We start from the raw sequence: 15,442 nt of genomic DNA, 5'->3' as shown, positions 1-15,442 counted from the left end.
TAAAAAAAAAAACATGTTTTTTTTTACTGATTTAAAAGATTAATAACTCATTAACCAAAACAGATTAATTTTTTTAAAAGTAGATCTGAATTTAGAATGTCAAACAGTATAATCCCTGAAGTTTACATGAAAATCTGAGATGGTGAATTTGAAAATAATTTTTTTTTTGGTTGATTTGACATGGTATGACCCAATTAATATTTTGTAAAATTTACTGTTTGCACTATTTTTTTTAATTAAATAGTTAAATCCTGTTAACTAACTCTGAAGTCCATACTATCACACTGCACTGAACAAATAGTATGCTTTTTTATCATCTCTTAGACTTTCATACAAATTTTACCTCACAGGTTACCCATTTTCACTTGCGGATAAAATTGGTATGCAAAACATATAGTCATGAACACTTCTCTCACAACCTTTTCACCCTTTGCATCAAACAATGTGAGAAAATCATTTAATTCTAATCTCAACATATGCAACGTATATATAAAAGAAAAAAAATTAGAAACGAAATATTTCGACAAAAGTACGAGTGAAAATTTATAAGTAGGCTGATTTTATACCCATTTTATCCCACCTGACCCTACAGTTGCCAGATATTAATGATCAAGAGTAATCTTAAATATCTGAAAAAGTTGTCTATATCCCCTTTAAACTTTGTGTTTGCTATTGAATCAGCAATTTTTAAAATGAAATTAATTTCATTTGTTTGAAATCTAAGCTACTTCCTTCAGGGAGTAAAAGGTACAATACAAGGTTAATAATTGCCAATCAACATACCAAAATAAATATGGACTATTCCTAAGAAAACGGTCATTTTGTCCCACATGTGACACCTCATATATTTCATAAAAAATAACTTTAAAACATTAATGAACAAATTTTTTCTGCTTAGCAAATTACAAACTTGTGTGTGATTTCTTTTGTAAAAAATTTCGTCATTACCCTTGTCATTTTTAAAATTACTACTTTTTAATGATATATATGAATTGTCACCATATCAGCCTTCAGGAGATTATTATCGTTATTCTTGTTGGCAAGAAATATGCATTGGGTGCCTGAAGGTGCCAGGAGAAAAAAAAAGGGCTGTTTCACTTATCCTTGACAATAAATAAGGTCTTGCTAGGCCATTTGGCAATTTTTCGCATGATTTGAGACGAATGAGACCCAAGTTAGAGAAGTTCGGCGGATGAAACTTGAAGCTGAAGCCTTTTTTTTTAACATCCATCATATTTTTTACATTTTACTCGCTTTCAGGCTGAAATAATAGCCATTTCTTACAAAATAGCTGTTTTTGCCTAAATTTTGGCCAAAATAGTCGTCAACTCTTCAAAATAGCCACAATAGTTCCTTTTTCTTTCACTGAAATATTTTAATCTGCACTAAAAGTCTTTGGTCTCACTAGCGTCCAGTCCCCCTTCCCTATAACACCATAAAAAATACACATGAAACACGTACCTAACTTTGCAAGAGCAGCAACGCCCCCTTCTGGTTCTTTGCCTGCCATCTCCTTACGCAAATCAGCCATAAAGAGCATAAAAGCTGTACCGGGTCTTTTTGGCTTATTGACGTCGCGAGCAGGTTTGAATATAGCCATCTAAAATCAGAAAACATATAAATTTTCAATAACAAAACCAGAATCATTGTAATCACTTTTAATATACAGATGCAAAAAAGGAAAAAGGTTGGAGAATGAAATAAATGATAACTACTTTTACTAACCTCTTTTCTGTATCTTTCCCTGTCTCTTGCAGCAACCTCCAAAAACGGTTGCTTCTCTTCACCTGACATATTGTTCCATTTTCCAGCACATTCCTTCCCAAATTCTCCAATCTTCAGACAAACAATTAACAAAATCACACACAAATATAGATAGATAAATGATAAAATGAATAAGAAAAAAAATAATAAAAAAAATAAAGATAAAACTCATAAAACATGCTTTGCTCAAAACTTGTAACCAGAAGTTTATAGAAATACAATTTACTGAATTTTTAATGAACTTTTCAACTTCTGATATTTCAGCTGAAAACAATTCTAAATCAAAATATTTAAATAAAAAAAATCAATGAAAAAAAAACTAAAAACTGGGAGCCCCATCATCAAAGACTTTTCCCTGCTTTCAGCTTTTTTGACTTCAAATGAGACCGACGTAACATACACACAAAATTCAAAAATATATTAATAAAAATTTTGAAAATTTTGAAAACCATTACATATTTATAAGACTTTTATTCTAGCGTTTGCATTAGGTAATGTTTTTAAGGATTCATTCATTCCAGTTTCTTAGACAAAAGTATACTCGAGCTCCTAAACTGGTTTCAGTACAAAAAAGTTTTTGAGTAGGCTACTGGTCTACCCTTTTTTGCATAATTTTTTTTTCAGCAAACTTTGAATTTCTCTTAAGGAAAATATTCAATGATTCTATCGGTAAAAAATATGAATTTGATTTTTTCATACTTGCCATTAGCGAAATTGATTTGAAAAGAAAAATTACTCATATATGTTTGCTATAAGTTTTAAATAATGCATTTATTGATCATAGACCATTTCCTAGTAGAATCAACCAAAAGAAAATTCTTAACCTGACCTTTCATGAAATGTTCAGAAATCTGTTATTTGACATTCTAAATGCCTACACACAAAAAAAAATCTATCACTTTTAAATAATGAATAATTAATACGAAATTTGTTAAAAAGCACTTTACTTTACTTGCCAACAGTGCTTTAAAAAGGTATAGGGCCATTCCACCATCACATGCGGGACAACCAGACACTTAAATTTCACTAACATTTTGTCATATCTCTTAATATTTTTATTAAACAAGGATAAGCAAAATTTTTAATATTGACATTTGATACAAACGTACTCTTAACACAGTTATATTTGTATTAAATAATTTTGATTTTTAAAATTTTATTTGCATGCATCACGTGCTGGACACCCAAATTCAACTTCTTGTAACTCACTGTATGAATGAGTTAATATTTTTGCTCTTTTTATGTAGCAATGACAAAATAAATTACATTTTGAAAGCAAAGATTCCAACGTAAAAAAAAACAAATCTCATTTGTTAAGAAATAATAGAATAAACTGTTGAAAAAAAAATTTGTTGGGCCATTCCACGAAAAAGTAGTCATCTCGTCACGCATTGACGGTTCATATATTTCATTAAAAAGTAATAATATTAAAAGGTAATGAAAATATTTTTCTTAAGGAACCACACATATGTTTGTAATTTGTAAAGCAGAAAAAAAATTGCTTATTATCCTTTTAACTTATTATTTCTAATGAAGTATACGAGACGTCATGTGCGGGACCAAATTAGTTTTCCGTGAAATCGCCCTATAACTCAAGTTTTATGGAAGCTACCAAGCTGAATATTAACACATTTTAAAGACAATTACATGCACTTGAATTTGTTATGTAATTTATTTACTTCAATGGAGAAAAAATTTCAAATCTTAAAACTAAAAATATTTTGAGGTAATGTTCTTTGAAATTTTTGAAAAAAAAAATAGGATTTTTAATGTGTTTTAATGAGTACATCCAAAAACTTTTGGGGATGGACCAGGAAGCGATCAGCAAGTTACAGTAATTGCTAAAAAATTTTAGCAAAAATTACAACAAAAAGTATCTGACATCATTTATGTAACTGCTGATCTCTCCATGGTTCCACTGGAAAATTTTGGATAAATAAACAAAAATGCATCAAAAATTTGGGTGATTTTCAATTGCATGTCTCAATGCATTTGAAAATCACCCAAAAGTTTGGGTTCGAAACAATTAGAAAATTTTTGTTGTTCTAAATATTAAAACTTTCCTTGGTATAAATTCCTTATAGCTTCCTAAACCATAACTAGGTGGCTATTGGTGAGTTAATTAGCTTATATTTTAGAAATTCCAAAAAAATGTCTTGGGCAAGTCACCGTTTTTCTCATGAGTGTTACCTTTATAAAACATTCTGTAATTTCTTCGCTAAAAATAAATAATGTAACAAATCCAGATAAAAATAGCTTAAATACTCAGCAATAAGTAAAAATGGTCTAAATATAGCTTTATTTAAGAAGTTTTAAGTATTTTGATAGCTCTCATGAATGTTACTTTGTTTCCTAAATAAAGGGTAAAATATATGATAAAAACATATTAAATAAAATATCAAATGTTTTCATTGCAATTACCATGAATAGCTAAAAAATTTCAATATTAAAACCAATTTTTAAAGATTAAAGGCAAAGTTTATTAATACAAATCCTAAATTTTAGCTATAGTAACACTCATGAGAGATGGTAAGAACTCATGAGAATGGACTCATTAAATAATTTATTGTAGAGTTTTGGCTGTAATTCCTCTAAAATATGTTGTTAAAAAGATAAAATATGGTGTTAAAAAGAATACCTTTTCTTAAGAATTAGATTTTATTCTAAAAAACGCACATGAATCTTATTTGTGCAAACATTAGCTTTGTGTAAGTGCTCACTCCTATTTTTTTTATAAATGAAAATTTTACTATGTAAGTAAGAACAAATATATCCTTTGATAAAGGTATGAGTTAAAGGTAGGGGAAGGTGGAGCACCTTGGAACACTTTTAAGATAATGATTTTTAAAAAAATTATTTTCAAACCAATTTTCAGCAAACTTAGCTGAACATGCAATTTAGACATATTTGCTTCAATTTAAATTATTTTTACTCCATTATTTTATCAAATTAAATTTTCATAAAAAAAATTAAAAAGACATTACAATGTCCCAACCTGTCCCGGGACAACAGCAATAATCCTTATAATTGTCATCTTAAATAGTCAAAATCGTATTACTAATAACATTTTCTGCTGCTGTTTCAACAACAGAGACATCAACAGCAGGGAACTTCCTATTTTCTTTTCTAAATCTTACCGTTTCTGTTGTTTTAATGTTTTAATACTTTTCCTAGAAAGAAAATTCAATTTTCTGTAAAACAGTAGCTATATTCTCAATTTTAGTTCATTTAAACTCATCAGATTTATTAAGTACATTGAAAGACTTTTTCAGTACTGTACATTGGTGGAGCATTTTGGGAGTGTCCCAACCTGCCCCACTTAAGATTGTTATCATGTACCAACTTTTTAAAGGTTAGACTTAGCAGCACAATACATTTTTTAACTTCAAAATTATTATGAAAGGACATGTTTTAATCCCCACATGCTCTGATTGAAATTATTTCATTTCCTACTTGAAATTTTTAATAATAAAACCACCTATTAATGTAACTCTGAACCTTTCAAAACAAAGAATATGAAATCAGTCTTTTCCTGTTCATGTGAGAAATTTCAAAATACACTGAAGAGTAGATCCTGCTGTGATTGATGATGTCCTAAGAGAACTAATTTCTGTTTACAAAATTGAAGCTCAAATTTATAGTGTCCCAAGGTGCCCTCATCTTCCCCTAATACAATATCTATAACTTTGGATCTTCTCATTATTTGGGTCTCTTATCATGATTGTTACTCCCTTATTATGAATCTTACCTGTAACAAGTAACACTCATGAGGAGTAACACACGAGATTTATGGAAGAATTCTTCATATGTTTCCTTTAAATTGGAATCTTTGTTCTCAAAATCTAGAATTTCTTTTACCATTACTAAGTTAATATAGTAAAGATATTAACTAATTCATAAGCAATTCTTCATATCAAATGTAAAGATTTTAAAAAATGCTTACCCCTGTTTGATTAAAATATTAAGAGATATGACAAAAGGTTTATGAAATTTAAGCACTTTTTGTCCCACATGCGACAGTGGAACGGCCCGAGATGGTTTGTCATGGAATGGATCCTATACTTAAACGAGCAGATGTATGCATCACATGACTTCCTTTTACTCCAATTTAATGTCATTTCAACATTATTGGCAATTTTAATGTGATTCAATTATTTACTCTCTAAATATCACCAACGGCGGCCATATTGAAACCAATAAAAAAAAATTTAAAAAAAAAACATTGCAACATTTGTCGCCAAGTTGGCGACAAAACATGGTGACCAAAAGACTGGCGATATATCGCCAAGTGTCCGAGAAATTATAACACCACTTGAGTTTACATTGAAATTAATAATGATTTCTCCCCAAAAAGGGGCAAAAGAACCCCTTAGGATCATCCAAATGCAACCAAAAGGGAAGGTGCACAACTAGGCCCCACTAGGAGTCTACATAACAAATTTCAACTTTCGAGGGCATACCGTTTTTGAATTATGCGAGATACTTACACACATACATACGTACATACAGACGTCACGAGAAAATTCTTTGTAATTAACTCGGGGGTTGTCAAAATTTATATTTTGGGTGTCTGTAGGTTCCTAGGCATATATCCACGTGTGGTCGGGTTGAAAAAAAGACTCAACATTCATTCCGGGGTGAGAAAAATGGAAATTAAGGCCAATTTTTGAGTGAAAATTTTTTCGCGAATACAATACTTCCTTTTTTGAAAAAGGAAGTAAAAATAAAATGTCTATTGTTGGTCATTTGCAATATATATTTAGTATATATAAACAGGGTGTCCTCGACCTGCAAAGACCTTCATTTTTGCAACCATTAGTCCTAGATGCATATTTCTAATTGCAAAAATTGAAAAATCAGGTGCAGAGTTCAGATATTGAAAGTTTGAAGCAAAAAAGAAAATTAGCGAAGAAATACAAAATCTAACTTACTATGAGGACTCTAGGTCCCCTAACAACTAATGTTTAATGAAATAATCTCCATTAAAAAAAATATTCCAACACAAAAAGTTGGAAACATTTGAGATCAAAACTCAAGGAGATATTAGAGTTCAAAATTTTAAAGCATGTGCAGAAGATGATTGGAACTTATTGCCTTTTTGGAAGAACGACTTATCAAGGCAAAAAAAAAATATGTTGAAGAAATTTCCAAATCTAGTTTTCTTGTAAAGAAAACCTAAAAACTAAATGAATGTGCAAATTTTCTCATGACACTTTCAAAAAATGATTGCTTAAATTTTTTTAAAGGAGAATAGGAATAAAATTTCACTGGTCTCAGGGATCACTAAAGTTATATTCTACTGGTCAGATAGATATTTCTGTAATCTCAGACAAGCAGACCTCTGTGTTACTTATGAGCCCTGATATTCCTCAAAAATCAAAACATTAAATTCTGGTTATACATATTTAATATAGTTGTCCTTCTGGACAACTTTGAGCCAGAAGGAGATTGCAGCACTGGGCTTTCTAGTTGTCTTTATTATTGTTATTATTATTTTATGTTAAAAAACTAAAAAAATTAAAGTGGCACAAGTCAACAACATGGCTCAAAGTACCCTAAAAACAGTTACTTTCACTAAGTAACTTTTTTTAAGGTCTGACTGTTTCATATTATTGCTTAGCAGTGCAGTATTTTAAATCCTTTAATGACAACAGGTTCCTCAGTTTGCCTCATGAACATTTTCAAATGCAGCAAAATAAATCAGCCCTCACAGAAGGACATACAATGTGGAAGAGTATATATCTTCCATTCCTTTTTGATAATGAGCTTTTAGTTTTTAGTATAAGGATAAATTCATGAAATATGTGCATTTGCAACACAGAAAAGACAATTAAAAATAACTTTGTTTTAAAATGAACTTAATCCTATAGAAGACATATTTTGCATAATAAGGAACTAAGTAATGTTTTAAACCATACTTTTGGTATTTGTCGTCCATTTCGCTTTTGTTCTTCTCTATACCACTGCGTAAAATTAATGTAAGCAGTAGTGGCACGTTTTGGAGCAGGTACACCATCTTTGTTCACTTTAAGCTTCTTTGTTTTAGTTTTTCCACCTCCAGAAGTATTGCCAACATGGCTCATATGATGAGAGTTTCCAACATTTGATTGCATTGAACTTTGCAATGAATGGTTTCCAGAATTCATACTAAGATTTAAGCCAGTGGGCATCATAGGAATTTGGGCCATTGCAGGATGTATACCACTGCTATTACCAGCAGAAACTGCAGCTGCATGCTGTGCCATTGCTTGATGGTAATCATATTCAGTTGGAAGACTTAAACTTCGATGGCTGAGAGGCAATCCATCTAAAATTTACAAACAAACCAATGCATTAGATATAATATTTACAGATAAAGTGAGATATCAAGTTAGCAATTTCGTCAGCAACATTACTAAATAAAATAGTACAGTCAAGTCCGTTTACTGGAATATTGATTAAAAGAATATCCCGTTTAATTTAACTTTCAATGCACTAAACAGTTGTAATTTGTCATTTTGACACCGGTTAATGGAATTTCTCGCTTATTAGAATAGTTTTTGGCTGGCTAATCCATTACACGGGCTTAACTGTATTTCTTATACAGCTTAAATTCAAGGAGTAACTGAAGTACTTATTTCTAGCAGCAAATACTGTAAAAGCACTCATTTTTGTAAAAAGGAAAATATTGGTGATATGGCTAGCTGAAAATTTTGCAAATAGCATATGAACAGAACCGAAAGCAGATTATACAAACAGAGTCAAAATATTTGACAAGGTTTGAATTTTCACAATTGCGACCAGCTTCCGAGAAAATAAAGCCTCAGAAAAATAAGTGCTTTCACATTCCATTAAAATACCAAGGATGCCTCCCCCTTAAACAGGGTTGTTATTTTGTTCACCTTTTTCTAAAAAACTCATGGAGGCGGAAAAAATTGCACAAAATGAAAAATCCACTTACTTTCCATATGATTTATACAAACAATTATTAGAATTATGTATTATTATAATTATTATATAATTTGATTATATTGTTCATTTAAAAAAAAAATTATCAATTATTTATTAGAAACAATGAGGATTGTATTTTATTCGTAATCTAATAAATCCGCAAAAAATGCTCAAGATTAGAGCATTTGCTCCTTTGTCTTGACTCTTTGTTTTTCAAGTAATTAGCGTACTATAATCTTGATTTTAAGAAGAAATCATTGTATTTTAGATTATATTTCAGATTAATTTTGATTATTTCTTCAAAGTAATTACCTTTTCACGTTTAGTTGCTCAAATGGTATATTAAATTTATTTTTTTTTACACCGCCTCCGATTATGCGAAACTTTTTTTTCTTCAGGTCCATTTTAGAACCTGCAGATTATAGGCCGCCCGCGGATAATGCACAGGAAAATACGGTTATTAAACGGGGTTCGCACGCTCCGGAGAACCTGGAATTGTCATGGAAAACGACATAGTTAAAAATGTCAGGGAAATTTCAAATTTTGCAACCCAAATTTTTTTTTTTTTTTTTGCAATTTTTTTCCCAGGGAATTTTGTACCTTGAGTTCTAATCTTCGTTTTTATCGATGTTTCCTGAAAAAAAAAAAGTTTTGAGGCAAAATGACGCTGGCAATAAAATAAAAAAGGACCTCGGAAGCCATTTTTGCCCTTCAATAGTTCCAAAGAAAAAAATTCCTAGGGTGAACAGGAATTATGCACAAATTTAACGGGAGAAAAACATTTTCCTGCATCTAAAGCACAAGCCTGCGGATGGTAGGGTCAATTGGGAAAATCGTTTTTTAATAGAAAAGTCTTTTCAGCTACGAATGAAACATAGTCGCCATTTTTGGTCTTTTACAAGATGGAAGTAGACACGATGCTTAAATGTCTATGTTTCCAAAAAACAAAGCAGAATTGGATGTTTTCTTTAACTGCAAACTAATGAAAACAATGCAAAATGTGCTGCAACTTGTTTTTTTTTCTTAAAATTTATTTTGAATATGTAATTTTCTTGAGAAATGAAAAATTTTGTTCTTAAAACTTAATCTTAACCTCATTGCCTTGGACGCAAATGTGCTAAAAACTTTTCAACTGAATTGTAGTTTCACGAAGATTTATTATTTTTAAATTATTTTCACGCCACAAATTCAAAAAATTATTTCTTAATTTTTGTCGTAGCCGCCATATTTGGTCATTCCAAGATGGTACACAAGACTTTTTAAGAGCCTAAGTTTCCGAAAATGGCATTGGATGTTCATTGCAGTGCAAACTATTGATAACAACGCAAAATGTGCCCTTTTTTCCAGGGTAATTCGTAATTATTTTCTGGAAAAATGCAAAATTTTATCTTCAGAACATTTTTTTTAATTCTAATTGATTTAGACGCTTATGTGCTAAAAACTGACTATTTTGTCTTAATTGTAATTTTTTAAGGATTATTTATTGATCTTTTTCTAAAACAGTTTTATGTTTTGCTTTAAATCTTGTTCTAAAGTATGAAAATATTTTGCAAATTTCGGCTCTTTAAAAGTGAAAAAAAAAAAAAACATATTGTATGTTTTTTTACATAAACCCTCGAAGGTCGTTCCGATCCTATTTGATTCCCAATTAACTCAAACAGCCTTTATTCTGAAAAAATCGTCAAAATAGGAAGACAAATTATTTAATTTAAAACTTGAAAAGGCAACTTGTTTTTGACCGCAGAAAGCCCCCCCCCCCCCCCCCCCTGTGCGCCCCGTTTTATCATTCCTTTGCCATAAACAATGTTCCATGTTGTCCCATAAATAATATATTTCATTAAAAATCCTATATATCATTAAAAATAGAAAGAAAAAAAACTATTACTATATTTCTATAAACTATATCTTATATTTCTGCTGTGATGTGGACGCTTATACTCGCAATCGATTAGGAATACGTTCCATTGAAAATCGTTTAAACAACGGGGGCTAGTTTCTATTTATTCGAATAACTGTTGTAATTTTTTAATCTGCAATCGCATCAGATTAAAATATAATCCAAATAGCCAGTCCTTTGATCGTTTTCCCTTCATAGTCATCCTAACATGGAGATGCTGCATATAGAACATAGTCGCCATGTTGGTCATACCCTTAGTTCAAATAATGCAAAAAGAATTTTTTTTTTTTGGAAATATATTCTTGGTAAATGCCAAATTTTATATTACTGGAGGAGGTTTGTAGTTAATTATTTTTATGCCAAAAAAAAAAAAAATCTTAATTATTCAAAAAAATCAAATCATATGTTTATCTAATATTTTTTCGATTCCCTTCGTGCTAATTTTCTTACAGTTAATTCTTTTCATTAAACTAGTTACCTGAAAAGTGCATGTTGATTTTTACTACCATGGTGTTTTCAATGATTTACAAGAAGATTTTAAAGGAATTTGTTGTTGTTGTTATGGGAAATACTTTTTTTTTCACTGTGTACACTACTTTATTTTTGGTTTAATGATTTTTTTTTCTTATGAAACTTTAAAATGGGTGGAATGAATCATTTGCTTCAGGAGCTCCCAACCTTCACCCAATGCCTCTTACATTTCCTTGATTAATATAATTTATATTTCTTGTTAGCATTCCTTTAGCATCACTTTCATAATATTTGTTTCAAAAAATACAGAAATCCCTACCCCCCCCCCCCCCCCATTTTTGTACTAGAGCGCTGTTTTCAAAACCCGAAAAACTGGTGGCCACCAAATTTTTTGAGACTTGAAATTTTTCTGAATCTTGAGGTCTAGTTTCTAGAAACAATAGCCCCCAATGAGTAGGGCCCTGTCGCAACTCGTGACTGCGAAAAACATAATTTGAATCTCAGATGTAAAAAATTCAAATTAATATTTTTTTTTCTTCGGGGAAGGGTTTTTCCCCCGAACTGTAATGCAAATTTTAATTTTTAAAAAAAATTTTCTTCGGATCTTATTTCTTTGAATAATGAATAGATGTTGCATCTTTGTATTTTTCTGGTATTAAGAACTAGATAAGTGCTTAGAGATGAAGACTGAAAACTTAAATATGAGAGTAGCATCTCTGTTAAAGCAATCACCCCCTACTATAACATAATAATTTACATTAGCATTACATAAATTAGCATAATAATTTACATTGCTTTTGGTTAGATTTGATTTTTTTCTCCACTTACCAATTGTTGTTACCATGGTATTAATATTTTTAACCATATAGAGTTAGCTCAAGGTCCCTATTTTTTCTCTAGCGAAAACTGAAAATCTGTTGGAAGCCCTGATACTGAGTTTTAATGCTTTTTACTTTTTTATGAATTTACTTAAACAAGAAGTTGTGCAAAATTTGTTAATACATAAACAAATTTTTCACTTTTGAAATGAATTGCACTTAAGTTTGTCTATTAGTTCATTTTTCACTTCACGGAGCATTCTTGCAGAAAGTAATTAAGTCCAGAAAATGTGTCACAGAAAGCAAAATAAAATTTTGCCACAGGGCTCAGTGCTTAATAATATGAAGATGTTTTGAAAGAATGCTGCAATATTAAACATAAGTCTTATCATAGATTTGCAAATCACAGAAATTTTACGGATTCTTTTCTTACCTAGGTCGAATTTTAGGTTTAAATTTCTTAAGTATCAGTTACAATGACTAGAATAGGGTACTTTCTTTTTTTTTTACATCATAGTCACAAAATACTGGGGAAATAAGGATCCACGCCTGATTGAAATAAATATCAACTGAATTTCCGATGATCAAATAGTAAATACAGTTACGTTTTCAACAATAAATGAAAATTTTTTCAAACGGACCATCAATTGTTCAATATTCATATTTAGATAATAAATATGAAAATTAATTACATTTTGACCAAACATTTTTACTTACTTTGAGGAAAATAATTCGATTTTCAAATTTGATTCAAAATTATATAAAAACATCGTATTAAACTTACAAGCATTTTTAAACTATTTCTTTTTCGTACTACGAGAGAAACCATTTAATTTAATAAAACACATCAATAATTTTTTACGAGCACTCTTACATTTCACTTATTTATCATTTTAGCTGAAATACAATTAAAATATGACTGACAATTGAAACGATCAATTACTTTGATTTTTCTTACATCATAAATATATGCGAACTCTATTGACTATTTCGAAAGCGAAAACATGCAACAGAATACTAATATAAGTTAATATTGACATCGATCAAATCAGCTAAATTAGTTGCTATCGCTTTACCAGCAATGATCAAAATCTTAATACAAACTTCATTTTAAACACAACAAAAACAATCGTTACATACATGGATACAGCTTGTCGGCGGACATTTTTTCAGGCACGAATGTCAAGTTTCAAAAGTAATTCAACGTCAAATTAAACGAAATGCAATTGATTTTTTTTTACTTTCTTAGAAAATTTCGTAATGTACATGATCGGAACAGTTCAAAGGAATGATATTTTTGAATGACATTTTAAAATTGAGTATTTCAGGAACAACGGTGAAATGCACAATCAACCCACTAAAAATATTACTCTCGAACTGAATGAGTTTAAACGAGATTTTTACAGAACTTAAAAAAATCAAAAAATATATTAAGATAACTGTAACTGTCATTAAGGTGAACATTGCCTCAAAATGAATGCGACTCCAAATTCACTCGCTAGTTTACATACAATGCAGTCAATTTCATTTTTTATTTAATACCTGTTAGTTTGATACTATTTCTGTCTGTCAGACAATTATATTCTGCTGGAAACTAACCTTCAAGAATCGTCTGCTATCTTTATTAAGTAGCAGAAAATTTTCAACGAAATGTTCATCTACTCATGATTGGTTTTTTTTTTTTTTTTTTTTTCAGTTCTCTTGCGTCACAATATCCCCATTTACAGCCAATTGACAATGCTCCCATTACAGTAATAAATATTTAGATTTCTACACTGATGCAATCATTTTTTTTTTTAAATCTGTGATCATAAGACAAAGTATAAAGCAAAAGACAAGTAGATTTTGCAATCAGTTATCAAGATAGTAGTGCCTAGAAACTTTCTTTATGTATTTGCTTTTGATCTTATTTTTTTATTTAAACATTTTAAAAAGAAATGATAACTACACAATATTTTTATTATCCACAAAATGAAACAAAAAGAATTTTAAGAACCATAACCTTTGCATCATAACTTTCTTCTTTTCAAGGATATTCTCAAGAAATTCATCAGAAAAAAATTACTGAAAACAATTATACTGCGGTTAGTTTGCAATCTTACTATTCCATTTCACATCGAAACAAGTTTTACTATAGTTTAGAGATTTATTAATGCGCGTATTTTGTAACAAAAGTTGCTTTGAGGTTATGTGGCTTCAATGGTTGGGTTCGATGAGCGACCGGTAGCTTACCGGTTAGTTGATCACTTGACAAATAATGACGTCAGTTCCGAAGCTTTAGCTTAGGCTGACGTCATTTGCTGTCACGTGATTAACCTACCGGTAACAACCGGACCTAGTTGAGATTTCGCTATTTGTTCAACCAGCACATTTCCTGGTTCAATGTTGAAGATTTGTCCAGTATGTACATATATTGACTAAATAATATCTCAAACATTCGATTTTAAACTACAAGACAATATTGACTCATCCTTGGACGACTTCCAGTAATCTAATGTTGTCTCTACATTTATCTACTACATTGCACGATGTTGTTTTGGTGCTCCACTGCCGTCTTGAAGAGTTATCTCGAATTTGTTTATAAAAATGCAGTTTAGCTACTTTAATACTGTAAGACCACCATGAAAATACCACTATTATAATATTTAGACAAACCGAAGCGATGGTTGATTTCTACGATGGCGAACCCTAACCGTAACTATTGGGATTTTAGTGGAAACAGAAAGTTTCTACTTCTACTAAATGTGATAAATGATTTTAACACTTGGGATTCAAATAATCGCACAGCATTGAATGAAAGTAAGATGGGTTTACTTAAAAGGTTTTTTATACCAACGCTCGTAGTATGAGGAACAAGATGGCAGGCGCGGATTCACGGGAGGGGAACTGGGGTAACGTTCCCCCTCCAAAATCCCAAGTGTACCTAAATTTTTTCAGAATAGAATACAGGAAAATTCCTCCGTTTTTTAAAACTTGAACTTGAAGAAAGGCATTAGGAAAAGCGAGGGAAGAACTGTGAAAGCGGATCCAAAGAGGGATCCGGAAATTCTCCGCACTCCCTCAAAAAAAAAAAAAAAAAAAAAAAAAAAAAAAAAAAAAAAAAAAAAAAAAAAAAAAAAAAAAAAAACAGTACCAAAATTTGTTCAGAAAGCATACAGGAAAAAATTTCCGTTTTTTAGAACGTGAACTAAGAAACCAGAAAAAACTATTGGACAACAGCTAAGCGGATCCACGGAGGGCAACAGGGGGAATGCTTCCCCCTCCTCCCGAAATCTCAAAGATACCTAAAAAATTTCACAACAGAGTGCAGGAAAATTCTTCTGTTTTATAGAACTTGAACTTGAAGAAAAAGCTCCAGGAAAAGCGATTAGAAAATAGCAGAAGCGGGTCCACGGAGGGACGCTGGAGGGATGTTCCCCTCCCCCCAAAATCTCATATGTACCTAAAAAATTTCACAACAGAGTACAGCAAAATTCTTCTGTTTTTTAGAACTTGAACTTGAAGAAAGGCACAAAAAATGAAGAGAGAATTGCAAAAGCGGATTCCAGGAGGGGAACTGGGG

At 30.7% G+C, this 15,442-nt stretch overlaps 1 protein-coding gene across 1 annotated transcript in view; it reads right to left on the bottom strand.

The window, feature by feature from the left end:
• The window catches only part of LOC129218231 (high mobility group protein DSP1-like), a 33,997-nt gene extending 20,797 nt beyond the window's left edge, over positions 1-13,200 (bottom strand). The window contains exons 1-4 of the mRNA XM_054852455.1: positions 13,021-13,200; positions 7,683-8,071; positions 1,726-1,836; positions 1,462-1,600 (exon numbers count right to left, since the gene is read on the bottom strand). Of these exons, the coding sequence (XP_054708430.1) occupies positions 1,462-1,600; positions 1,726-1,836; positions 7,683-8,071; positions 13,021-13,045 (664 nt within the window). The 5' untranslated portion in view covers positions 13,046-13,200. The remainder of the gene's footprint in view (positions 1-1,461; positions 1,601-1,725; positions 1,837-7,682; positions 8,072-13,020) is intronic.
• Positions 13,201-15,442: the final 2,242 nt, after the last annotated feature.

The sequence above is a fragment of the Uloborus diversus genome, chromosome 3 (assembly GCF_026930045.1).
Source record: "Uloborus diversus isolate 005 chromosome 3, Udiv.v.3.1, whole genome shotgun sequence".
Classification (NCBI taxonomy): Eukaryota; Metazoa; Arthropoda; class Arachnida; order Araneae; family Uloboridae; genus Uloborus; species Uloborus diversus.
This window is presented reverse-complemented; position numbering and strand designations above follow the sequence as displayed.